The following is a 27219-nucleotide window of genomic DNA, read 5'->3' as shown; positions in this document are numbered from 1 at the left end:
AGGCGTAAAAGAAGAGTGTATTATAATATAAATCAAAAGTTTTTATATTGATTTTTACGCAATATTGCAATGCAAGCATAAGAACAAAACGATGAACTCTATAATATATTGGAAAAGGAGAACCATTGTAAGACAATCGATCCAGTCCACTAACCCTCAAATTGTTGAGTGTCGACCATATATTATAGAGTTAGTAGAAGGACAAAAGTGTACAACGCACGCCATATTGTTGACACTAACATATACGTACCAATAATATGGCGAAACCAATAAAATTCATTCTTCTCCCTTGACTAAATACATGTTTTACAAGCAAAATTTAATTATTTCTTACTCTTGTAAGCGATTCAGCTGTACTTTTAGCATTTAAAGTATACATATATATGTTAAACTTTGAAAAGGGTGAAGGAGCAAAAGAGAATTAAACATAAAGTACATCTCTTATGTGGATAGATTAGAGATTATGAGAATAATAATATTGAGATAAGAGATTATGAGATAATTATTATAAAAATCTTTCATTATTATAGAAATTATATAAAAAATTTATGTAAAATTATGTGAAACGGGTATAGGTGTTGATCGTATCCCGCGCCACCTACTGTCATGACGTCAAACTAATCGCGGATCGAACGGTTCTACCGAGGAGCCGTTTCGCCGCTCTAGATACATATATATATATATACATATAGTCACCTTTTTGTTTGCGTTCCTTCTTGACAGTTAGGTCCATGTACGTTTGAAAATTCGATGTATGTAACAGATTTAATGGCCGCTGGAAGGTCGTGAGAGATCGAATTCGCACGAGCCAGCGGCACACTCACGTTTCGTGCGCCTCTCGTTTCAACGCCGCGTCTCAAGCCGCGATTAATAACACGCCGACCGTGTCGGATTTTGATTTATTGTCATCTTGCTAGGTAAGACGCCGAGAGATCGCTCCTCGGATCGCGGTGTTTATCGCCGCGTGCCGAACTTTTTCCCGAATCTTTCCGATTGTATATAACGATTCTTTCTGACTGACAAATCCTCCTATTATTATTTTTCCATTGTACAAATTACATCTACAAACGTATTGCGTTAAAAGTAATCGTGGAGAGGAAGCGATTGTAACAGTTTTAACATTGTTATACTCGCGTTTCAATCTTTACCTATGTTTTGAAAATTATTTATAGGAAATCACTGTTCAGATGGAGGGAATCTGTTATTTATAAGACTTTGATGGAGAGTTCAATTTAATTATATGTTGTTTTATCGAGCACATTCTCTGATTATCAAATAGATATTGAATGACCTGCATATTTATTACAAAGTTGTGCATTATATTACATTTATTTTGATTTGTTTTGTCAATGTAACAATTAGTATATGTGTCTACTTTTTACATCAGTTTAATCTTATTTCCCACGTGATAAAGAGAAAGTCCTAAATGAGTCATTCTTTTAGGCAAGTTAATCAATCATGGAGCAAGATACAGAGTATATGAAATTGCCTTTGGAGGAGCGCTGTGCACACAAGGTATACAATAGTATTAATTGTATTTTATCTTAAAATATTTATGGTATTTGTCGCTTTTTAAAACACATGGGCAAGTTGTATTTTTATTAATATGTTTATGATTTTGACAATTTAAATATCGCAGAACTATTATCACTGTGACAAGAGTAATGTGAAATTAATTATTCAATTTATATAAATATATGTATTTATTGATCGTGCTCTTTTTTCCAAATAATGTCACATAATATGCACATATTACATTAGGTATGGATATTGCAAGGGGAAGAAACTGTGATATATATAAATTATAAGTTATATATATGTATTAAATGAAATAAATAATAATTTTTGATGATGTATATATATAGTCTTGGCGAGCACGTTTACATGGATATGAGGAATGCGTGAAGACATTCCAGTGCATTGATGATGAAAAGTCACCAGAATGGAACAAGTATATGGGTTTTATCAAAAAGTTTGTGGTGGATAGCAATGCGGCTGCGCAGGAGAAGGGTTTAGAAGCGACGCTGGCTTTCGTAGAGAACGCCGCAGTAGCCGGCAAAATAGTCGTCGAGGTGATGAATGGCATTGTGTCTAAATGCATCGCTGCGCCTAAGGCTAAAACAAAGGAACTGGCCGTGCAAATCACGCTGATGTATATCGAGATTGAGAAATATGAGGCGGTGCAAGAGGAGCTACTGAAAGGCACCGATGCAAAGAATCCGAAAATTGTTTCAGCATGCATTGCTACCTTAACGCTAGCACTTAAAGAGTTTGGACCAAAAGTTATCAATATGAAACCGCTAATAAAGAAGATGGGAAATTTCCTTGAAGATAGGGACAGGACAGTGCGGGAGGAAGGTAAGACTATGGTGGTAGAGATGTATCGGTGGGTGGGTGATCGTTTGAAGCAGCAATTGAATACGTTGAAGCCAGTGCATGTCACGGAGCTCGAGATGGAATTTAACAATTTCGGTAACGAGAAAGTAATGCCCATGCGTTATCTACGCTCACAGAAGCCGAAAAATATGGGCAAAAATGGTGACTTAGCGGCAGGGAGCGATAATAACGGCGAGGATGAGAACGAAGATGCGGATGGTGCTTCTATCCCGGATATAGATCCTTACGACCTGTTGGCGCCTGTAGACATTTTGTCAAAATTGCCGAAGGACTTCTACGAAAAAGTCGAAGCAAAGAAATGGCAGGAGCGAAAAGAGGCGCTGGAAGCGCTCGAAATACTCGTTAAAAATCCGAAACTGGAAAATGGTGATTACGGCGATGTTGTGAGGGCCTTGAAGAAGATTATCTCGAAAGACAGTAATGTAGTGGTAGTTACGCTAGCAGGGAAGTGTCTGGCCGGCCTGGCCACAGGCCTGAAGAAACGATTTCAGCCGTACGCTACTGCTTGTCTGCCCACCGTACTGGAAAAATTCCGTGAGAAGAAGCAGACGGTGGTACAGGCGTTGCGAGAGCTCGTCGACGCCATCTACGAGAGCATCAGCATTGATCTCATCCTCGAGGACACTCTGGCCGCTTTGGAGAATAAGAACCCGGCTGTAAAGGCTGAGACGGCCGCGTACTTGGCCCGATGTTTCGCGCGCACGCCACCGGCCAATTTCAATAAAAAGCTGCTCAAATCGTATACTAGTGCGTTGCTGAAAACGCTAAACGAGCCGGATCCAACAGTGCGTGACAACTCGGCGGAAGCGCTCGGCACGGCGATGAAATTAATCGGCGAAAAGGCAATGATGCCGTTCCTTACGGATATCGACAACCTGAAGATGACGAAGATTAAGGAGTGCGCCGACAAAGCGGTGATACTAGTAAAAATAACGGGCGGTACGAAGCGACAGGAACGACCTAACACCGCTCCCGCCAAAGTGGAATCGCAACAGGCGAACAAAGCGAACAAGGACAATGTGAAGAACATCAAACCGAAAAGACCTAATACCGCGACCACAAAGAAATCGATGGCCAAGAAACCCGGTGGCGCTTCGTCAGCCACAAATCCGGCATCGTCCGCGAAGAAAACGGTACACATGGAAAGAAATTACAGTCCGGAGGAGATTGACGAAATGGCGGCGCAGCTTTTGCCGGTTGAAGTAATTACTGGTCTTGTGGACAGTAATTGGAAAACACGTCTGGCCGCAGTCACACAACTATCTGACACCATTAAGATGATGGATTCGACAGAAGTATCGGCTCAAGTGTTTGTGCGCACTCTTGCGAAGAAGCCTGGCTTTAAGGACACGAATTTCCAAGTAAGAATGCCATTTTAAGTTCGATTTATAGGATTTAATATTAATGAAAATTTGTTTTATTGACATTAGAGTCAATTTTTAGTTTTTATTTTGATCATTTTTAAAAACTGAAAAATATTATAAATGTTGGTATGCAACTTTACTAATATGCAGTTTCAATTTCTGCTTAGGTATAGAGTTTATTCAAGAATTCTATACTATTTGCAAATCAGATTCTTCAAGTCCATTTGCGAAATATTTAAATCTATTTCTATTTTCAGGTATTGAAATTACGCATAGAAATAGTCAAATATCTGGCGGAGAATCATCCCTTTACGGCCACCGTTGCCGAATACTGTCTTATGGATATCGCAGAAAAATTGGCAGACGCGAAGAACAGTTCGATCGCTATAGAAACCTTGCTAGCAATCGCCGAGGCTATAAGCTTCGAGTATGTTGTTGATGAAATAGTAGCGTTTGCATTTAATCAGAAAAATCCAAAAGTGCAGCAGGAGACACTACTATGGTTGTGCCGTGGACTCACAGAGTTTGGTTTGTAATGTTTGGTTTAATTTATAAGAAATAGCAGCATAAAATAGATGTAAAATACTTTGATGATTTTCTTCAATATTGCGTCTATGTTATATTAAAATTTTTTTACGATTGCATTAAAGTAAAAAATATAAATTAAACAAAGTGTCAAATTTTTATTAGTGTGAGATTTATTGAAATATCTTACATAGGTTGTAGTCTCAACATCAAGTCCATCATTGAGAATATGAAGAAGGCAGTAGCGGCGACAAATCCCGGCGTGCGCACTGCCGCGGTTACATTGCTAGGCACTTTATATCTCTATATGGGCAGACCGCTGTTGACGTTTTTCGAAAACGAGAAACCCGTACTGCGGCAGCAGATTGAACAAGAGTGCGAAAGACGTAACGGTGAAACGCCACCGACTCCCATTCGCGGCCCCAAGGCTGGGAAGGTCAATACCATCACTGCAGAGGATGAGGATGAGGACGCAGAAGAATCATTGTCAGAGAAGAGAGTAAGCGGTAGCGAGCCAGATCTCAACGAGCTGATCCCGCGCGTCGATATCAACGCCCAGATCACCGAGGCACTGCTAGCCGAATTGGCCGACAAGAATTGGAAAGTGCGTAACGAGGCGCTGCAGAAAGTGAATACTCTCCTTAGTGAAGCGAAGTTCATCAAACCGACTATCGGTGATTTGCCGCAGGGATTGGCTCTACGTCTCGTGGACAGCAATAGCAAGATCGCGCAAGCAACTTTAGGTTGGTATATACTTTGTGGTTTTTTATTAATTGATATAATACAATTATTTTATTACATATTACTCGACTATATAATTAATAAACTAATGGTAATTAAAATAATTATTAATCATCATTGACATTAATTACTAATTATAGACGGGCTTTACAAATTATAATTTTTTAGATTATATCATATAGATAGATTATATTAAAACGTTTTAGATTTTTATTAACATAATCCAGTATAAAAACGTTTGATGATCAATAATTCAATAATTCAGTTTTATTATAAAATTCAATAATTCAATTTTATTATATAATTTTGCCCTTAAATATGCTTTTAGGTATATGCGAAATATTGGCGACAGCTATGGGACCGCCAGTGAAACTGCATGTTCGCGCTCTGTTTCCCGGGTTTTTACAATGTCTGGGTGATAGCAAAAATTGGATCAGAACAGCCGCGATCTCCTGCATCAACACATGGGGAGATCAATGCGGTTGTAAAGAGTTCTTCGATGGCGAGATGATAGGAGATGCTCTGAAAACGGGCTCGCCAGTACTGCGAACCGAACTATGGAACTGGTTGGCGCAGAAATTGCCCTTGATACCGGTGAAACAGATTCCTAAAGAGGAACTTTTCGTGTGTCTTTCCTACTTGTATACTAATCTAGAAGATCGCAATTCGGACGTACGAAAGAACGCTCAGGAAGCTGTTCTTGGATTTATGATTCATCTCTCGTACGAAGCTATGGCAAGAAACACCGAAAAACTGAAGGTATTTACATGAGTTACAAGATGTTTCCTGTGTGGTAGATTTTTCGATTTTGTATAAAGTGTAGATTTTTTTTTCTTAAAAAAATTTTAATGTAATGATTTTTAAGTTGTACATACAATAATCTCTCTTTCAACTCTCTTTGACTAAAGATATATGTATAAATATAAATGCAAGTAATAATTTGATAATTCTTTTATTTTAATAACATATTAATATTTGTAATTTTATATAATTATAATTTTGCTTATTGGTCTAATGATTGACAAATATATAGGATACATATATAATAACAATAAATAAATTATAATTATAGTATAAGACGCTTATAATAATAATAAATATATAAAATCATAATTTTTATAGCCAGGGTCACGGACGGTAGTAATTGCCGCACTGGACAAAGCTCGTCCCAGTTTACCTATAAAACCTCTACCCAAGAAAGAACCTTCAGACGACAATATCCAGAAGAGTGGCGCAAAAGGTGCAAAAGTTGCGAAAGTGGTTAAATCGGTAATGAAATCTGGAATATAATTTAATAATTAATTGATATATAATTTAATAATTAAACTTATAAAGTTATTTAAAGTTATTAAACTTATTAAGTTTGAGTATATTACTCATTATTTTCATTTATTTAATTCTTTCTTTTAAATTTAATTATGTTAAACTTTGTTATACAAATAAATTTGTTTCTGTTTTTATGATATATTATTTGTTTATTATTCCAGAAAGGTGCGTCGTCAAAACCAGGCAGCGCTCGTAAGAAAGATGATGATATAGATAACAGTCCTCTGCTGGTGGTCAATAATTTGAAACATCAACGTGTAATCGACGAGCAAAAATTAAAGGTGCTTAAGTGGAACTTTACCACGCCTAGAGAAGAATTCGTCGAGCTTCTAAAAGATCTTATGACAGTGGCAAATGTCAACAAAACTTTAAGAGCAAACATGTTTCATTCTGATTTCCGATACCATTTAAAGGCTATCGAAACACTTACCGAGGTAAATATGTATATTTGGATTAATATGTTTGTATGCGAAAGAAAAACAGTGTATGATTTAATATTTAATAGTCATCATATTCAATAGCCATATCAATTTTTATTTATATATTAGATTTATATATAAAAAATATGAATATAATATCTTTCTTCTTATATTTAATTATATGTGTGTATGTGCATGTGTGTGTAAATATGGCTTCTAAAAGCGTCAATATAAAATTTTTGTAGTTTAGATAGTGATAATATTTTATGAGACAACATATATATATATTTGACATTTAACACGTTTCGTAATCTTATTTGTACTTTTATTAGGATCTGCCTGGTAATAGCAAAGCGTTGGTGTCTAATTTGGATCTCATTCTCAAATGGTTGACATTACGATTTTTCGATACTAACCCTTCTGTGCTTTTAAAAGGATTGGATTACTTACAATTGGTCTTTAATATGTTAATTGAAGATCAATATCACATGCTCGAAACAGAGGCAGCATCGTTTATCCCTTATCTTATTATCAAAGTACGTTACAAAATACCTATTTTTCTATTGTTCTATTTTCATAAATATTAGATACAAATTAATTTATTATATTTGTTATATCGATCAACAGATAGGCGATCCAAAGGATACTGTACGTAATGGCGTACGAGCTTTATTCAAACAAATTGCTCTAGTATATCCTGTGAGCAAATTATTCTCGTATGTGATGGAGGGTTTGAAATCGAAGAATGCACGACAACGAACAGGTTAAAATCTTAGGTTTTCATTATAAAATTCACAAAATTTGTAAGTGAATTAAGAACATATTGCATTTGCCTTACAGAATGTCTGGATCAATTAGGCTCGCTAATTGAGAATTACGGAGTTTCTGTTTGTCAACCTAGTCCGTCTGCGGCTTTGAAGGAAGTCGCGAAGCAGATAGCGGATCGCGACAATTCCGTTCGCAATGCCGCATTAAATTGCATTGTCCAGGCCTACTTCCTACAAGGAGAGCGTGTATTCAAGCTTATCGGCCAGGTACGTTTGAATTTAAGTAATCAACAATTTAACACTAGGAGAGAGGAATGTAAATAGATTGTTTGTTGTAGATATCGGAGAAAGATAGGTCTCTCTTAGACGAGCGGATCAAGAGGGCGGCGAAGAATCGGCCCACAAAGTCCGCGTCCTCTACGAGACTCTCCACGCCTACCGTCGTAACTTCCAGTCCGCCGACGGACGACATGGAGGCGGACTATGAAGAGGAGCAGGAAGAAATTCCCGAGCCAATGGAACCAGTGCCAGAGTTGTGAGTGTTTTTCTTTTTTGCACACGATGTTACAAAATTATTGCTGATATTGTACTCATTAAGAAAGTAAGAACTCTGTTCTTATTAGTTGCAGTTCTACATATACAATTTTATTTTATTTTTCTTTCTTTTTTTAATTTTTTAATTTTTATAATTGTCATATTTTTCCTTTAGAGATAAATTTGTTTCATTTGCGATGCAGAAAATAAAGTCTACCTAAAAAGGACAGTTTAAATTTATTATTATTATTATGTGTCTAATATGTTTTAATACAGAAAAAGGATTACAACAGAACAAGATGATAAAATTGTACAAATGGCTTTAATAATTGTAATAAAATACTGATTAGATTTAGCAGTAAAATCTTCAAAAAAGATTTGTAACTATGTAGTACATTTTTATAATCAAGTAAGTAAGCGGAATCAGAGATTCATTCAGAATGAAAGATTTTATAATACATTTATAGTCTTTCGATAACTTTTCATAAAATAAAAGAGAATATAGAGTAGAGTATACATGCTATATAGATATTTAAAATCTAGAAATTGTTTAAATATTAATTATCATGTAATGACAATCTAATTTTTATTATTGAAGCAATATATATTTATACATAACACATATATACATGTCTTTGATAATAATTATTATTTAAATAATAAAAAATTTAATAATTATATATATATATAATGTATACATTTTTAATTTTTAATTTTATTAACTTCTATTAGAAAAAAAATTGGAAAATCATATTACTTTATTTCAGAATTGTTCTACATTAAATGTTTATTATTGCTTTCATGCAGAATATCATTTTCAAGTTACTCACATCTGCATGTGCTTCGCTTTTAACATGCCTTTCGCAGGACACATGCTTCGAGCACTACTGATAGTAATGAGGACGAGCAAGTGTCTTCTGCGGTCATACAATCCGAATCGCCTTCAAAATCAGGACAGGAAATTATCAACGATTACGCAACTGATGATTCGAAAACGTTTGTTATTTTTTTTTAATCATTTATGGTACATAACTATGCTGTGTGCGCGACACGCTCTAATAACATGGTACTGGGAAATACTATAGGATTTCATGGTGTATTCTATTTGCATTAACCATCAGATTATCATTTGTACATCGATTCATTTTAGTCGCACTTTTTCTGCTTTATTTTGTTTTTTTCTTAATTTTCTCTCCTCTTTCCTTTTCCTTTTAATAGTTTGAATATACATCTGTTTCGTTTTAAGAATAGAAAATGTAGGAAAGTGCACCTAAAACAAACGGATTTTATGTTATGCACAATATGTAGTTGTATTTTTGAAAGATTATTATTAAATTATAATTTTTATATATAAAGAAAGAAGCATTATATAAGAGAGACAATAAACTTTATATATATAAAAATTATATAAAAATCTTTTGTTTCAGAATCTTATATATATATACATAGATATATATGTATATTTGAAAATATATTTATATATGCTAAAATATATTTATCTCAGTACTCTGTGTTATACATATCTGCTAGTAATATAATGTTAGAGTTTTGATTTGTATACATTATTGCCCTACATTTCAAATTTTATTTATAAAGAATGCGCTTGTTTTTTTCTAGAAATTCTCCTACTTCAACTCAACTAAAGGTTCCCTCTGGTCCATTTGGATTGGATATGGAATTCCTGCAAAAGATTGAAGGTCCAGTCGTAAAATGTCGTAACCCGATACTTGCAGAACCCAGCTTATCAGATCTGAACGAGCCTCCAGTGAACATGTTGAACCCGCCCAAGATACAGTAAGCTAAAACTTAATAAGAAAATTAATATTGAAATTAGTAGATTAATATATATTTATTAAAATATAATTAATATGTTATTTATTTAATTAAAATATAATTAATACATTATTTATTTAATTAAAATATAATTAATACATTATTTATTTAATTAAAATATAATTAATACATTATTTATTTAATTAAAATATAATTAATACATTATTTATTTAATTAAAATATAATTAATACATTATTTATTTAATTAAATAATTTATTATTTTACAATATAATATTTAAACTAGTGTAATATGCTATTAATATTGATTAATATCAGTTATATATTGAATTGGAGTATATAGCAAATAAAGTAATTAATATATAAAAAAGTTAATATTATTTATAAATTATTGATATTATGCGATAAAATAGACACATGTTACAAATTAAATATTTAATATATTTAATTATTTATTAGATAAATTAATAATTTTCTATGTCGAAATTTTTTAGGATGATACCGATTTCGCCGCCGAAAATGTTAGTATCGAAGTCGTCGTCTGTTGTATCACCTGCTACTACTAGTAGTAAGGATGATACACTAGAGCGTAACATCTTGTCTATGGCCAGTATGGACTTGCCCACTGCAATACAATCCATGAATGCGATAGAAAATGTTTGTATCTACTGTTTTTAATGTGTAGTTATCGATGTACCATTGTCTTTTCAAAATCTATTTTGCATCAATATAATCAGAATTGCTAGATTAACAGTCTAACCTCTCTTGTCCATGAATTGAAAGAAATTAGTCGTATAAAATAGAAAATTTTTTAAGAATCTCAAAGCTTTTTTCCCTGAATTATATGTGTATAGATACTTATATAATATTTATATAATATTTCTATATTACAGTTATTAAAATCCCATCAAGCAATTACCTTGCAATCCAAGGAGGACAAATTTATCGGGTCCATAAACATGCAACTGAAACTATTACAGACATATCCGTTACGTCAAGAAAATGCAGATGTCTCGAGAGGTTTCAGAAATACATTTCTTATTATACTCGTAGTGAGTACTATTACTTCAAATGTATATTATTTTGCGAATTTTATTTTGTGTATTTTAACTAACAATTATAATAACATTTAAAAAAATTAAAACATGCCGTATAAGTATAAAATATTTCAATATAAGAGATATTGATAAGAAATTGTGATAAATGATTTTATTAATTCAAAACTGTAAAGCATTTCAACAATATATTTCAATGCAAACTTTTAGTAAAATTTATTAGATATATTAGTAATGTTTTAGAAATACATTTGTGCATTGGAGATCTTAATATGTATCAATTAGCGATTTTAATAAGGATTTTCCTCTTCAGTTCTATGATACTGGATTTCTCGGGAAGAATGTACCTTTTATCCATTTAAAAGAATTGGTAGATCAGATGATAAGTTTATTGGCCGAGAACAAACTGGAGCATTTGAATCAGGCTGGAGCATATTATAGGGTAATCAATAACATTATGGTGAAAATTATCGACAATTCCAATCACACCACTATCATATGGTAAGACAAATTGATGAAATTTGATATATTCATGATAAATTCATCTTAATTTTTTTTATATTCTATTTTTATCGCGTTCTTTTCCAGTGTATTGATCAAGCTACTTCATTCTTGCGCCGAATCGAATGTTCCCTCAAAGTACGAGGAGCTAGTAATGAAGTGTTTATGGAAGATAGTGAAAACAATGTCGAATTGGGCTGCTGATTTGGATTACGATACGATACTTTTGGAAGTACATCGTTTCCTTAAGGTAATACGGCTTCTTATCTGTGCAATGTTTGGTTATTGAAATGAGATGGTATTTTATAAGAAAATTATTTTAGTAACTTATTATTGAACAATTATTACTTTTATTATTGATGTTATTCTTAATATTTATTATTCTTAATAACTTGTTTATAATATTTTAATTTCTAAAGATTGGTTATATATATAAAACCTCAATTTTTACAGGATTATCCCACTACATGGTGGAAGAAACGAAAGTCCGATACTCCGTTACGGACAGTCAAGACAGTTCTTCACAGTATGACCAGAGTAAAAGGCAGCTCGATACTTAATCACTTGACATTGATAAACAACACTAACGAATCCGAGTTACATGCTTACTTAATAAGATTAATCGCGGTTAGTTTTTCATTGCTTTTTATGTATATATGTTCCATTTTATGAAAGAATATATATTACATTAATTATATCATTAACATTGGATTATTTATTACGTATAGATATCAGATAATAGATAATGGAAATTAATTAGCGACGTTTGCCTTAAACAGAGCCTTAAACCGGATGAGATTAATGCCACAGCAAAAGTGATGCCCAAATCTAACAACGCGGGAAGGACGCAGAAACACCTGTCAAAGTCTACACGTCAACAATTGGCAGAAATATTTAAAAAAATCGGGTCAAAAGAGCACATGCAGGAAGTATGTATACATATACGAAAATTAATTTTTTTTTATGTATAGCATAAATTCCGAAATTGTCAGAATTATAAAATATTTTACACAGAATATTTAAACATTTTTTCTCGCTTCTAATTCAAAATTTTAATTCAAAATGGCTGATATATACTTCTTAAATATTCTCTTTCAAACTTTTAATAATATTTTTATAATTCAATATATATTTTTAAACAGTTGGTTTGGTTCATTTTTTTTCATAGGGCTTAGTCCAACTGTATGATTTCAAACTTCAATACCCCGAAGCTGATGTACAACCATTTTTGATCAAGTCTCATCAGTTTTTCCAAGATTTCATAGAACAGGGATTGAGGGAGATTGATCAAGCGCGAAAAAACCAGAATATTCTGTCGCAGGCTAACAATCAATATTCTATGGGTAAGTAATGGTAGTTAATTTCATTAATTAATTGTCGCGGGTAAAAGACAATTAATATTAATAAAAACACACATTGTTATTTCTATAAAAGATCTATAAAAGAGATGCGATATAAAAAACAGAATTTTATTCAAACCTTAGAATCTGACATAAATTAAATAAAACAGAAACCACCGAATCTCTAACAGCAGTTTCCGACGAAAAAGACGTGATGGACCCGATGTACAGGCTCGAGAAACTTCGAGCCCTCGAAGCACAATGTAGAATGACCTCTTCCCAGTCGAATCCACCGTGAACGATTATGCATAAAGTATATTAATTAGGTAAGTGACACGATACATATATATATATATGTGTAAGACAAGAAATATTTGTCTGAAATCTTTATTCGCGTCTCTTGAAACAATCGATTCCACCGTATTGTCCACCGCTGATTATTTTCGATTGAAGCGAGTCATTTTATGTATAAATGTCTTTTTTTCGTACGAGACAGTCTGATTACTTATACTCGATAAATTAATATCGGTCATTTGTCATTAATTTATCGTTAGCAGAAGACTTGAACAAATGTAGAACATGATAATATAGCTGTGCCGTTAGATACATACGCTACATCGAACAGACATTGTACATCGTAACGATCCAGCGTTTTATATTACGTTTCCATAATATAATGATAATGTTGCGTGCGTGTTAATGATGAATATGTTTTGTCTTTTTCCTCAGCAGTTATGTATAGTTAATAATAATGTTACTATTTACGTAAGATCTCGACTATGTAGTCCGGTGTATCCGGTAGTATACGAAGTTTGCAAGATTCCGTGAGCATCATATTGTATCGCGCGTAATCTAATTTTATTTTATGTTGTTTAACTTAAGATTTTGCATTGTCCTCTGAATAAATTTGTTCGTTTTTTTTTTTCCCAAACGATCAATTTTGTTATCATTACGTGTCATCGTCATTTTTGCGAAATCTTCTATTCTAGCAAAAAAAAAAAGCTTTTGAACAATATGTCATTAAACATCTTCGACACTTTGTATTATTCGGATTTATCCGAGAAAATTGCATTTAAGAAAAAAATTCGTAAAGCTCGCGCGTTAACATTAGACAAACATTATCCTGCCTAATCTTGCATGTAATCTTGCAGTGCAAGATATTATTAATTTTTTATATCTCGCGGTATCTCATTGCACGAAATAGCGAGAGATCTGTAAAGATATCGAATAATTTTTTTTTTTTAATTCTTTCCTTATAATCCAATCGCAAAAATATTAGAAATATTTATTTCCATTGTGAAGAATAAGTATCGCCTTTTTACATGGAAGGTAAAAAAAAACACAGGAGGTTTCGCGAAAATAACAGCGATGTTTTATTTATTGAGACGCAAAACCATTATATCCCTCTCAATATTTATGGAGATAGCATCGCTCGATGTAATAAACTGACGTTGAGCCGTAAAAAGCTCATAACTAAAAAAAATCCAAAAGTTACAAAAATTAGAAACGTAAATCTTCAGGAATAAAAAAGAAACTATCCATTTTGAATATTCAACTAAGAGTTTCAATATCGATATAGTTTTACTTTAAAAAATGTCTCGAGCAATTTTAATAATATCTCGGTTACAAATGAACGAACTAAATCTCATGAGTTAACGAATTACATATGTATTTACTGACAATACTATAGTTTTACACAAATTAATCGTCCATTACAAATTAACTTATGATAAATTAAATTATATGTTATTTACTTTAATCACATAAATTCTAAAAATTATACGAATTATATAAATTAATTATTATACTGCAAAAAGTATTTGTAATAACGAAAAGTACACACATATATACATACGCACAAAGTACAATTATCAAAGTTATAATGTAATTTTTTTTTTTATTGTATTAAATTATCATTGTAGAAATACTTGTGACTAAAAAATTTTTAAGTTACAAGTTTTTTATGGCTCGACGATGAAAAGTGTATCCACCATTTCTATTATTGATCCCGAAAAGTAAAACAGACAAGAGAGCGTAGCTAGTAACAAAAAAAATTAGAATGTGCTTTATTATCTGAATATCTTACGAGTATACGACTCGAAATTGCTATATGTGAGAACTTACCGCTTTTTCCGAAGACTTATATTCTGTAGTGTAAATAGAACATGTATATATGGTATATATGCACTAATAAAAGGTGATGTTCGACAAAACTGTAAAACTGTGTGTTTCACAAAGAAAGAGAACTTGTATATGGACACAACTCTTAAATGGTTTTTTTTTCGTCCATCTATAATATAATATTCCATATCAAATCGTTTTACATATGAAATGTTGGATTTCGAAAATTACAGTTTTAGAAAAACATATTCTTTTGTTTTTAGTTCTTACGATTTTCTAAATCACATTATAAATTTGTGGAAACACTAGGAAACTTATACATTACTCTGTGATTTCCATATAGAACAATTCAATACTTATAATATTCCTATTTTATAATATTTATTTATTTCAATATATTATAAACTTCTCTTTTACAATATATAATTAAAATAGACTTCTCTAAATAGTTTCTCTCGATATCGCACATTGAGAGTAACTTATAAATTCTGTCTATATTTTCTATATATTTAATTTAAAAATGAACATTCCTTTTATTACATTCTTTCTGTTTCATCATCAAGTCTCATTTATACAATATTATTTTTGTACAATATTATTTTGTTTGATAGTATCAGTTCTTTTTTTTCCCTCTATATGTCATATCATTTTGTCTTCCTATATGATAAAAAAACCACTTTTCTTCAATATCTTACAAATGATATATATAAATAGAAACGGTAAAATTATTACATATGAAGTACAACTCAGTAATATATTCCATATTTGTATAAACCGACAAATTAGATATACAAATTTAAAGTATCATGTACTGCAAGGATTTCCACGCTCTAAATGCTCTATTATCAGTTATCGTTATACTAGTCAAAACTATTCGAAATATGATTAAATTGTTTGTTTTATATATAGAACATATTTTAACAATAATAAAATAATAAAATTTTTTAATTTTGATATAAATACACGGCATCTTGATGATTTTTGCAATTAATACTGATAATTTTATGTACATTTGCACAGACATTAATATAATATCTAATTGTCAATTAAGATATATTTTCTGTTGTCTATATTCACAAATATCTATATATAAGTATATGTATATGTATATATACATATACATATATGTATTATCTACCACATTTATTAAGAAGACAGTTCTGGCCGGAATTGGCCAATTCTTAGTTAACATTGTGATTCTGTAAAAAGATGAGTATAGAATCATACTGTACACAAATATACAATACACTCATATGCAATATACACGATATACAAAGTTCACAAAGTAAATACTGGTAGAAATTTTCGGAGTAAGTTAAGGACGATCTTTAAACGTCTTCCACGGGATTGACGAAGAGCGCCGTTAGGGCAAATATTAAAAATACCAATCCACCAATAATGGTCACTGAAAATATTAAGAGCATTGTACTAGTTAGAGAGGGAGAGTTCATGCAAGATGACAATTTTTCTAATATATATATTACCTGTTCTTACTGATATCCTCTGAGCTATTATACGTCCTCCCAATACCGCTAAGCCGGTACAAAATGAATGACCCAATACTCCACCCAATATAACTCCGTAAACATCCTGATAATAGTATTATCGTGATTAAATATCAATTAAAGATGCCAAATGTTACAGTAAAATCGCTGCAAAGTACCTCTCTCGCCGCGAGGATAATGGTTGTCAACTGTGAACGGTCGCCCCATTCTGCGAGAAAAGTAAGGGTAAACGCTTGGAGGAATATCCTGGAAAGCAGCATGAGCGCGCTGGTTTTAGTCGTTTTTCGTATCACTCCGGTTTCGGGATCCTGAACTAAAGTACTCGCAGTCTCCTTTTCATACTGAGAATCATGACATTTTAAAATTATTTAATCTTTTGCAAATAATTCTGTGTATTCTTACATACCTAAAACATTGCTATGTATTATATAGGTATTTATGAATGAGAGATGGACCAATAAGAATGGTTCACAAGTTTACCTCGTCGTCTCTTTTCCTCAGGTCAGACTGAACTTCTTCCAACTCTTCCTGTGCTTCTGTTGGTGACATGTAGTATCCGTCTCGTAACATTTTTAACCCGAATAGAGCAAAGAGAAGGGTGGAAATGTAATAAGTATATGCACGAGGAATTATCGTGGCTGCATATCCAAATACCACTGAAAATAAAGAGTTTCAAGTTTCTTGTGCCAGAATATCACAATTATATGTCATTTCGAGCAACACAAATATATTTAGACATAGATAAGTTTATATTATTATTATTAAAAATTGCTATAAAGATTATAGATTAAATTTTGTCTATATGCGAAACTATTTAAAAATAATTTCTATAAAACTGCTAAAAAAGTGTGTTTATATATATATATATAATGATACCTGATAGAATAGTCATTAGTGCAAGGGCACTTATCGCTCCAGCGAATACAGTTAATCTTGGATGTTTCATTGCCATTATAGCAGCGATAAAGAATGTCTTATCGCCTAATTCCGATACCACGATCACCGACAAAGATGCTATGAAAGCGTGCAAAAAGCCTAATCTGTCCTGCGGCTTCTCGGACACAAATTCTGGCAATCTCTAAAAAAAATTTTACAAATCAAAACAAGAGTATCTGATTTTGTAAGATAGTGTTTTTAGAATTTAAATATTTGTAAATTAAGATATTTAAAAAAACTTTTTTTTTTAAGTATTAAAAGATTTAGATTTTAGGAGCTTTCTCGGGAATTTCTTTTAACGTTTCTCTTAAAATTTAAGAGAGTTAAACGCATCAAAATCGTGTAAATATTTTCCTGCTGGTTTAATAGAATTTTTTCAATAATTTAATTTTTTTTTAAATAAATTACAGCCAAAAAGATTTGAAAGATTATCGGGATAACTCACCGTCGATGTCGCGATTAATTGAAGTTTCTCATCATAACGCGGCTCGATTTCGCAAATAACGGTTGAAAAATAAAAAACTAAAATCAAGGAACAAATATAAATTGGGCGTTTCACTTCCATCGTGTGATACTTGACAATATTCAACGCTTATTGCAGATTGCAGGTGACAAGCGTTGCGCGTGATAACCTCAAAAAAAAAAACGACCTCGAGTCACATACATACTACAGGTATCATAATCATTTTTTCGTGAATTACTGTGAAAAGGTTAGGTTAGGTTGCATTGCCGCGTAAAGCTAGTGATAAGTTTCATTGGAGGCCAACATTCGGACAGCCAATGAACGTGACATCGATGACACTAGATAAAAAAAAAAAAAAAACCACGATAATAGTTTTATCAATGCGTGTGAAAGAGTTACCAAAATTATAAACATCTTTTCGTTTTTCAAGCATACGAAAGTGATGATTATTGATTCGCGATGAGAACAGTAAGACGTGATAAATTACCTTTTTATCTTATGGAAAAAAGTTAACTTGCTAACTATATCGATTTAAATTTCTTTGCGTTCGAAAAAAATTTATATTTTACTTAATCATCTCTTTCTCAAATGTTGCGCTTATTTATCGAAACGAAATTGCCGAGCACTTATAATTTTAAAGGTAACTATAAAATAAAACACAAAGATATTTCCCATTTTATTTTCACATTATTATACTTCATACTTCTTGAAATCCAAACACATCTATTTGTTATCTATTGACGAGAGAAATGATACATAATAAATATCCGCATTATATCCTAAAATTAACAAAATATTTTTCCTTTTTTCATTTTTGTTTATCTCCCTTGGTCTAGAGTTCTATAATGTATGCAATTTGTTTTTGTTATTTTCTTTTTTTTAGAAGCTTCTCTTTCCTTCAAAGACATCTTTTTATAAATTTAAATGCAGTGTATCCGTCGTAACAACAACCAGCCTTAGCCAATATAGTTTATCCATTATTATTATATTATTATTACTATTATTATTATTCGAGAAAGATGTTGCAAAGCAGACAAATTAAATGAACGTAATTATATCAATTATATAAACTCTTACTGCACGCGTGTATTGAATCTCGGATTAGCGAGAAAATTAAAAAAGGATTAGAGAAAAGAAAGGTGTCACGTAATTGTTCCCTTGCTATTGAAATAGCAAATTGTTTGCAAAAAATACAAAGAGAAGAGAAAGAGGCAAGATCGCGCGCATACCGCGTCCACTAAAAACTCGATACTGATTATTCACACATCTCTCTATGAAATTACGTTTAAAGACTGAGCTAATAATATATATCGGTCTAAAGATTCTCGAATATTCGTTTTAACTATAGTTTAATTTACACCCGATTCTATACAATATAACATGTGTATTTGTGTGTGTATATATGTCTGTAATAATCAACTAGAAAAGAGTAATCGCTTCGTTAAAGATTTTCTACGCAAATCGAACTGTATTTTTTTTTCTTGTAGAAATTTGAGTTATCATACGCGACTTCACTTATTCTTTTTCTTCTTCTTTTCGGTCATGACGCTTTATAGCGTATTGTGAACAAACTGATTGAAATAATAAAATATACAGCAAAGAGAAGACACAAAAGTTAGAAGTTAACAATATAGGAAACTGAATCGGGAGGTTCCACAGATTAGTCATTGCAATTATATGTACTAGGTTATCATATCAGAAATGAGAAATCAAGCATGATTTTATTTTTGCAAATATCAAGATAAGTAAAAAATTTGCAATACAGTTCTCTTTATAATCTATCTTAAATTTGTTAATAATTTATTTGTCGATTCATATAAGTTTACAAAATTAATAATTCGTAATAAAAAATCAATTGAAAAAATTAACTTTTTAATTATTTTCTCTATGTTTTTCACAGATTAAAAAAAAGAATATTCCACAGAACTGAAATGTTTTATAGAAAAATACAGGCACTTGTCCCAATGTTTATTTCGAAAGAATATATGAATGAAAGTAATTTTGATTTTTTATCTTTGATACTATAATTCAGCACGTTAGTAATGACTGATCAAGAAAATCTGGAGACAAAGCTCACTCTAATCTTATTCGCTAACCAAATAAAAAAATTCGACTTTGCACGCATTTGCTATTTGAAATTACTACTACTAAGCGCTGGCGGTAGAAACGTTCTGCCGGACGCGACAGAACGAAGAAAAAGAAATGAACATACAAAAGAAAAATACAGAAAGAAAGAGGTGCCTCATACAGATGTTCATAGACGAGGATCGGCAGCGGTAACGTCTCCTCTGTGTATTACATCGTCGTAAAATAGAAATTTGTAGAAATCACTAGATGTATGCCGGCTAAAAGTGTCTTAGTTAAGTAGACATCATCTGGCGCGATCGGAGGTTGCGCGGGCGAGTCAGGGTAGAGTATAGCGCACGTATGGCACCTCGACATCGTTCCCGTCCTCGTCGTTGCAACATAACTCAAACACGAGTGCGCGCACATGCGGCTCCAGCTTTTTCTTCGACACTTTCTTGACCACTTCCGACATGAGCAGTCCCATGCGCTCTTGACACTTGGGTTTTGCCATGAAGAATGAATACAGCATGCAGATACCTTGCGACAACATAGTCACCTCGAGATTGTGACGTTCCTTGAAGTAGTCGAGGAACTCCTTGAGCGTCAGTTCGCCCTTCACTTCGAAGCGATCCCATAATGTCCACTCGATGTCATAGTACTTGAGCTTAGGTGCAGCGATTGGCTCGCTGAAACCGAAGAATGGTAGCGCCAGGTTCACGAAGCCATTCTTATACAGTGATAAATCACGAACACCGCGCGTCAGCTTGTACAGCTCCAGACAGACGAGACCGGCTACTACTGAGGTAGTGGTGGCAATCGCCGGGATAATCTTGCCGGCAATCAGTTTGCTCTTATGCCGATCGGCCGGTGAGATTTTGTAGTTGGCAGCGCGCAGATTTGATGCTGCAACGATGAAGTCTATATGGAAATTGGTGTCGTCGTCCTTCTCGAAATCCTGTGGATATATTGCCAGGCCGTTTAATTCCTCCATCTTCGGCAATTCTTCTTGCAACTGCGTCAGTCGCTCGTGATCGATATTCCCGCTGCCGTTTGATACTTGCACCTGCAAATATAGAGCCGACATTTCAATCTCCTCTTTTTTGATTCTATAAAATTATATCGATCAAAAATTCCTGATTTCGAATACTTTAACAATGACATGAGATTTCGAAGATTTTCAAGAATTTTGAATAACACACTTATATAAATAGAAAATCAAAACTTGCTCATTCAAAGAATGATTTGAACCATTAATCTATTTTTTACCTGTGAATCCGTTTCAGCGATCTTCACGCCGGATTTGGGCGTAAATTCCGGTACTTTGACAGTAGCGAGAATTTCGGCAACATCTCTATCGCGATTTGTAGGTATTCCGTAAACTTTGGCTTTGAGATTGGCGGCGGCGATGATATAATCCATGTGTAGGGGATCGTTAATATCAAATACCAATGGGTCCGGGCAACGTTTCGGACCGGACCAAAATGGTTGACCGCTCGAGGTCACTTGATCCGGCGGGAAGTTGTACAGTAGTTGACGGATTTGATTGCTATATTGCTCTTGCCAATGACAACGAGCCCAAGCCACGCAATCGGCAAAGATGCTCGGTCTCTCGTCAATTAAGGCCGTTTTAACAGATTCCAATACTTCAAGAGGCTGCACACCGGGCAGCTTGAGCGTCCGATCGATGAATTGTGGATCGGAGATGTACTGTGCCGCGTTCTCCGCGGATTGACGAAACAGTCCCTCGAAACTGTCGCGGGCCCACTGCAAGGTATGCTCGATAGCGTTGGGAAAATTCTTGAGTGTACAGATCGGAATGCTTTTCTCTGGTGGATCCTGCGATGAGCTATACGATTCGGTCAAGAATGGCACTACTACTTGGGTGTTGCCCTTAGTGCCGAGGGTGCCGGATTCTAATAGCGGTTTACGATAGTACACACAACGACGATCCATGTAAATGCGTGCATTTACATTGTCGAGCGCGTTCGCCACGCCGTCCAACACTTCAAAGAAATCATCGTTGTAGATCTTTTCCGTTTCCGGACATACCCGATTCTCATGCGCGACCACATTCATATACGGATTCATGCCTTTGATGACTCTGGCCGCGGTCGATGACTTGGATTGTTGCACATCCGACGGTCTGAATAGAAATTGTCGATTCAAATTGGACTTTTCAATCAGGTCCATATCAGTCACCGTGACGCAACCATTTTCCGCACCCACGCCAATCATTGCAAAATTTTTCAGTAACTCGCAACCGATCGCACCGGCACCTACTACAAAGTATTTCAAATTTCCGAGTTTGAGCTGGAATTTTTTGCCAAAAACAGCTACCTAAAAGAGAAACATAATCGAGATAATAATTATCAAACAATTAAAGTCAATTTTTAGTAAGTTTACTTTGGTTTATTTACTTCTCGAATCACGTCTAACATTCAACTTTTTTTAAATTCTCTAAAAATTTATTTATGTGTTTGTGTGTGTAAAAGAAAGAATTTTAATTAAATATAATCGCATATTCTACTGTACCTGAGAGTCATAGCGGGATCCGACAGGAGCACACTCCTTTTCGGTGAGTTCCGAACAATCGACGGGCAGACATTCGATGGCGTCAAAATAAAGCCATTGATATATGGGATGGAACTTGCCGGAGCAAGCTTTCATCACTTCCTGAGCGACGATACCGCCGATTGTGGCATTCATGGGGTTTAAATTGCCGGCGGATACCTTGGCGAATGTGCGCAGCAGTTCACCATTGATTTCAGTATCAAAACCGTATTTATCTTTAACTTTCTCAGCGATGGTGATAAACTCGTCGGCATCTGCCTGATTCCATGATCGCGGCAACGTACATTTATTATCCTTATACTGATGCAGCGCCAAAAAGGCCAGATGCAGTTGTTCCGGATAATCAAATTTACCAAAGTCCGTGACGAGGAACTCGGGTTTCTTCAGGGCCACTTCTAGCGGTGCGAAGGATAAAGTTTTCGGCATCTTAACTTGGGTCACTATACCGCCACGTACATACTCGGAGAATCTGGAGATATTCGGTTTGTTTGATTAGACCCTGATCTTAGATCTATCTCGTTAAATTGAAACAAATATTATTAAAAATAATATATATTGTAATAGTATTATAATTATTATATGCATTAATTGCTAATTACAGAAATAAAATTTAAAAAAATTGGCAAAGTGCAAAGCTTGGTTGATTTGATTTTAATTTTGACAATATAAATCTGACTTAAATTTTGATAATATTTGTCAAAATTGAAAACAGAGAGAAAATGTAGGATATTTTTATATAATCGAGTAATTCTTTCCCTTTAGATTGGACAATTAAATGTAATAAATTTGCAAGAAATAATGAACATACTTATAACTACACATGCCTCACCTGGAAGTGTCACCGATACTGAACGTGTACGGTCCGAGCACCTTAATCTTGATCGGCTCACAACCGTTCAGTTCGATCATACCCTGCACTTCGGAAAATGTCACGTAATCTCCGTCCTCCATGCCATGGCGAGTGTCATCTAAACAAGTGACGACACCCTCGTTGTCGCGGGAAATACTAGCGACCATCGCGCTCACCGGCGGCTCGCCATTCGTGTCCACCACCGTGAAAGCATCGCCGAAGTCACAGAATATCTGGGAGAAGAGGCCACGAGTGTCGGCGATTATGAGGGCGATACCGTTGGCGCGGGTGATCCGTGAGATGCGCAGCTGTTCGGCCAACGACGTTTCCGTCAGCACTACGACCTTGAACTGCTGGAGGTACGCCTCGGTCAAATCACCGGAATAATGACGGGTAGGCACGTAGTTGTTAAGCTCCGATAGGCGCTGGCAGCATGCGGCCGCGCGATTTTTACCTGTTGAACAAATTTAATTTTAGCACATCGATTCTTTTATCCATTTTAGTCATTGTTTTAGTATAAAAACACTAGGGTAACTATAATAATTAATATATTCATATAATTCATATATATAAAATATAATATAAATATATATTATATAAAAGCTAAAAAGATAAAATTCACCTCCTGATAATTAAAAAATATTTTTTAATTATTATAGATTTTTAATAAATATTTTTAAATTTCAAAATTGATATAACAGTATTTGTTTGACTATAGATTATATATACATGGCCTAAATATTTCTTAATTCAAATTCAATGTTTTGTTCTATATTTCATAGTATTTAATGCATTTTTTTTTTTAATGAATGTCATTGATTTTACTCGATATATTTAATATATAATATTCAAAATATCTTTTTTTATCATACATTCTGTAGATATCTGTTAATTGAGATAGATAAAACAAAGAACATGTTATGAAATGACTTGAGCAATACTATGCAAGACGACCTTTTCATGATGACTTGCAGTAGTAATGCGCGCGCACTTTATGGTATTTTAGTGTAAATAGTGAAGATAATAACAACTTTGGTTTAATGGTGTGAAATTAAAATTTACCAAACAATTGTGCTTTATCTCGATTTAAATCTTATCGTCCTAGAGATTATCCTTTCAGATTGCATTTATCATCGAGACTCGAGGCAGATCTCTGGTCTCATAAATTAATTTCGTTCAATAAAAGAATTTTCTATATGATTATTTCTGTATCAATAGAAAAAAAAATATTGTTCAATAATTTAGGTACAATTGTAGATTCTGCTTTTTTTAACTGCATGTTTTCATACAATTTGTTACACTTCTTTCTCTCCTCCTTTTTTGGATGCTAAAATACATACTTGATTTATTTCAATTCGTCAATAGCCGCCTTTCATCGCTACAATTTTTTAGTTTATTAACTTATTAATTTGTATTTATTTATGCTTTATTTGTTTATAATTAGAAATTTGGAGCAATTGAGAAATTCAATTTTTAATGCTAAAGAGATATATGGAAAAATTTATTTTACATTCTTTCATCGTAATGTTTATTGTCATAAATACTTATAAGTCGTTTTTGCATATTTATAACATTAAACCAACATTTTAATTCATTGAAATCAAAGCAATAAATTATTTTTACTCCTATTTTTTTTCTTCTCTATATTTAATTTCAATTTTACAATATACTATTGAACTTAATATAAGACATAAAAGATATCATCTTGCACTTCTTTCGAAACTCTCAATTTGTCTCTTTTCTCTGTCAAATGTAGTCTAATTTAGGCCAAATTTATTTAATATCGAATATAGAGTATAATTTATGTCAAATTTTATTAATATACCATCTCTTTGGGCATTAAATTATTGAAAGCGAAACAAATAGAAGCGTATGGTTAAAATAGGCCAATATTTGCGGTTTTTTTTTTTTTTTTTTTTTTTTTATATATATATCTCCATTTCTTTTGGAATGTATCGATTCTCATTTTAAGTTGTTTCTTCTTGAATAATCTACATGAAATTGGGCGAAAAAAATGCTTGAAACTTTCCACAGCCGATGCGTAGCGCTATGAAAATTATCAAAGCGCGCGCGCCTTTTTCATCCTTGGCGAATCTCACGTGTTTCCGACCGGTATGTATTCGGCTCGTTGGCGCGCGCGCCAGGTTCATTTCCTCACCTAAATCGTTCTCGGTGAGATAGAATTGCGAGCCAAGTTCCCGGAGACTGCACATGGATTCGCGATCGTGCAACGTGACGGACTTGACGCCGCCGAGGATGACGTTCTTGGCGATCTCGACGCCGAGACCCGCGAGGCCGGAGATTAGCACGTCCGAGGACGCCATGCGACGCATGGCGTCGTGGCCGAGGACGTAGAGCTGCCGCGAATAGAGACCCTCGTCGATCTCGGTGGGCGATCGGCCGCTGCCGCTCGAGGATGCGGAGCCTCCGGCGCCACCGCTGCCGCCACCTCCGCTACCACCGTTGCCGCTGCCGCCGGAGCTCGTAGATCCGTTTTTCGCCATGTCTATGTCTACCTGCGCCACGTTTGTCGGCTCGTCGTCGGCTCCTCCCGTCGTGCTGGCAGCACCAACGCGTCGCTTCTTGGCTGGGGGATCAACGGAGCTCTCCACCACCTCAGCACTAGACATCGGAGGACTTCACGGACAGTCACGGAGACAGTGACGGATTATGTGCCGTCGATTGTTTCCCCTGATTATGCTCACTCTTTTCCTCTCTTTTTCACCCTTCCACCTTTCTCTCTCTCTCTCTCTCTCTCTCTCTCCTCCTTTCTCTCTTTCCGTCCGCGTCTCTTGCCGCCACGCGCGCGCGCGCGCGTGTACGAGACACACGCACACGGCTCTCCGAACCTCGGGAACGCTGGAACTGCACCTCGGTACCGACGGGCGACGACGATACCAATCAGCACGAGAACGTATATCAGCCACGAACGGACGCGCACCGACCAACCTCACTGCCGCTGCCGCCGCCGTCGCCCCACCACTCCCCTCCTTCGCTCCACCTCTTCGCTGCCCGCGACTTCGTCTTCGTGTCCGTTCGGAGATCACCGCCTTTGTCCCTTTTCCGGAGAACGCCGACGAGAACCTCGCGTCACGATACACCTACGGGTCCAACTTCTACGGACCACGCTACCCCGCGCACCTCGTCCCTCCGCCCAAGCGTTCTCTCATTCGCCGTTGCCGCACGATTTCGCGAATTTGCCGATCTTGTCCGTTCGCGTTGAATATAGTCATGGATATCTCAAGCTCGCTCGCCAACTTCGCGCTGTCGCGATCGACTTTGATTGGACACGTCACGGACGAGGGAGCTTGTATAGAGTCGACGCGCGTCGATACGTCGTACGGTTCGAGTCATAGATATATAAAGATATATAGACGGAGTACATATTCTTTTTTTTTGTTTTTTTTTTCTTAAATATAAAAGATGTTTCAAAAGTGGAGGTCAATCGCTCGGGAGGTGATTGGGGACCCAAAAACAAGAAAAAAAGTGAATATAGATCCGGAAATACGTTGTTTTTGTCATTTTTATGTTGAAATTTTAAATTGCTTTACTTTCGAATTTTTTTTTTATCAAAATTCAAAAAAGAGATGGTCCTTATGAGTTTTATAACATAAGTAAAATCAAATAACAGTTTTAGCATTATCCAGGATAAAAAAAACCATGATAAAAAAATACGAATAAAATAAAATAAATAAATATAAAACCATCATCAATCGTTAGGCCATCTTGCTCCTCTTATACCTTCCAGTTTTTACCGAACAATTCATTTCTTGTTGCGTCACGGAGTTGGAATAATTCGACAATGAATCGTGTAAGCTGTCTCGATGACACATTTTTATAAATATAAGAATTATGTATATATATTTAAATTGGATATACACACAACTGAATCAAGTTGTAAACTTTTCCCATAAACGTAGACAAGACGCAAAATCAGTTATTTGA

The 27219-nt window shown here is 34.4% G+C and overlaps 3 protein-coding genes across 9 annotated transcripts; 1 reads left to right on the top strand and 2 right to left on the bottom strand.

The window, feature by feature from the left end:
- The first annotated feature begins 703 nt into the window (after positions 1-703).
- Positions 704-17096, top strand: Msps (msps cytoskeleton-associated protein 5). 7 transcript variants are annotated; one of them, XM_070313110.1, is made up of 23 exons: positions 704-917; positions 1444-1515; positions 1866-3758; positions 4019-4289; positions 4481-5029; positions 5356-5786; positions 6150-6296; positions 6515-6787; positions 7105-7308; positions 7400-7535; positions 7613-7806; positions 7878-8074; positions 8941-9069; positions 9691-9867; positions 10360-10522; positions 10759-10917; positions 11234-11421; positions 11509-11671; positions 11875-12048; positions 12201-12350; positions 12590-12764; positions 12932-13087; positions 16889-17096. In XM_070313110.1, exons 2-22 carry the CDS (start codon positions 1459-1461, stop codon positions 13057-13059), a joined length of 5958 nt encoding a protein of 1985 aa, XP_070169211.1. In that variant the 5' UTR covers positions 704-917; positions 1444-1458; the 3' UTR covers positions 13060-13087; positions 16889-17096. The 7 variants fall into 7 exon arrangements, with proteins under 7 accessions (XP_070169211.1, XP_070169212.1, XP_070169214.1 ...); XM_070313111.1 differs by lacking the exon at positions 16889-17096 and adding an exon at positions 16527-16748; XM_070313113.1 differs by lacking the exon at positions 16889-17096 and having other exon boundaries at positions 12956-15018.
- On the bottom strand, positions 15292-18024 carry LOC138942687 (putative divalent cation/proton antiporter TMEM165). Its single transcript, XM_070313118.1, has 6 exons — positions 17769-18024; positions 17264-17465; positions 16868-17043; positions 16546-16728; positions 16367-16472; positions 15292-16287 (listed from the first exon to the last, which is right to left on the bottom strand). Exons 1-6 carry the CDS (start codon positions 17886-17888, stop codon positions 16211-16213), a joined length of 864 nt encoding a protein of 287 aa, XP_070169219.1. The 5' UTR covers positions 17889-18024; the 3' UTR covers positions 15292-16210.
- A 439-nt stretch (positions 18025-18463) lies between these two features.
- Positions 18464-26568, bottom strand: Uba1 (ubiquitin-like activating enzyme 1). The gene is made up of 5 exons (XM_070313117.1): positions 25433-26568; positions 23254-23728; positions 22386-22893; positions 21120-22190; positions 18464-20916 (listed from the first exon to the last, which is right to left on the bottom strand). The coding sequence occupies exons 1-5, from the start codon at positions 25902-25904 to the stop codon at positions 20191-20193; spliced, it is 3252 nt and encodes a 1083-aa protein (XP_070169218.1). The 5' UTR covers positions 25905-26568; the 3' UTR covers positions 18464-20190.
- Positions 26569-27219: the final 651 nt, after the last annotated feature.

Source organism: Polyergus mexicanus, unplaced genomic scaffold (assembly GCF_030449975.1).
Source record: "Polyergus mexicanus isolate NDT 795.1 unplaced genomic scaffold, iyPolMexi1.0 SCAF_23, whole genome shotgun sequence".
In the NCBI taxonomy this organism is placed as follows: Eukaryota; Metazoa; Arthropoda; class Insecta; order Hymenoptera; family Formicidae; genus Polyergus; species Polyergus mexicanus.
The sequence above is the reverse complement of the archived record's forward strand: the minus strand, read 5'-3'. Positions and strand labels throughout refer to the sequence as shown.

Coding starts and splice junctions, on each gene's coding strand:
- Msps (XM_070313110.1), top strand. CDS start 1,459: ATGGAGCAAGATACAGAGTATATGAAATTGCCTTTGGAGGAGCGCTGT. Junction 10,918..11,233: donor CATTTCTTATTATACTCGTA/GTGAGTACTATT, acceptor TTTCCTCTTCAG/TTCTATGATACTGGATTTCT. Junction 11,422..11,508: donor AATCACACCACTATCATATG/GTAAGACAAATT, acceptor GTTCTTTTCCAG/TGTATTGATCAAGCTACTTC.
- LOC138942687 (XM_070313118.1), bottom strand. CDS start 17,888: ATGGAAGTGAAACGCCCAATTTATATTTGTTCCTTGATTTTAGTTTTT. Junction 17,466..17,768: donor AATTAATCGCGACATCGACG/GTGAGTTATCCC, acceptor AATTTTTTTTAG/AGATTGCCAGAATTTGTGTC. Junction 16,473..16,545: donor TTATCCTCGCGGCGAGAGAG/GTACTTTGCAGC, acceptor TACTATTATCAG/GATGTTTACGGAGTTATATT.
- Uba1 (XM_070313117.1), bottom strand. CDS start 25,904: ATGTCTAGTGCTGAGGTGGTGGAGAGCTCCGTTGATCCCCCAGCCAAG. Junction 23,729..25,432: donor TCTCACCGAGAACGATTTAG/GTGAGGAAATGA, acceptor TTTGTTCAACAG/GTAAAAATCGCGCGGCCGCA. Junction 22,191..22,385: donor GATCCCGCTATGACTCTCAG/GTACAGTAGAAT, acceptor TTTCTCTTTTAG/GTAGCTGTTTTTGGCAAAAA.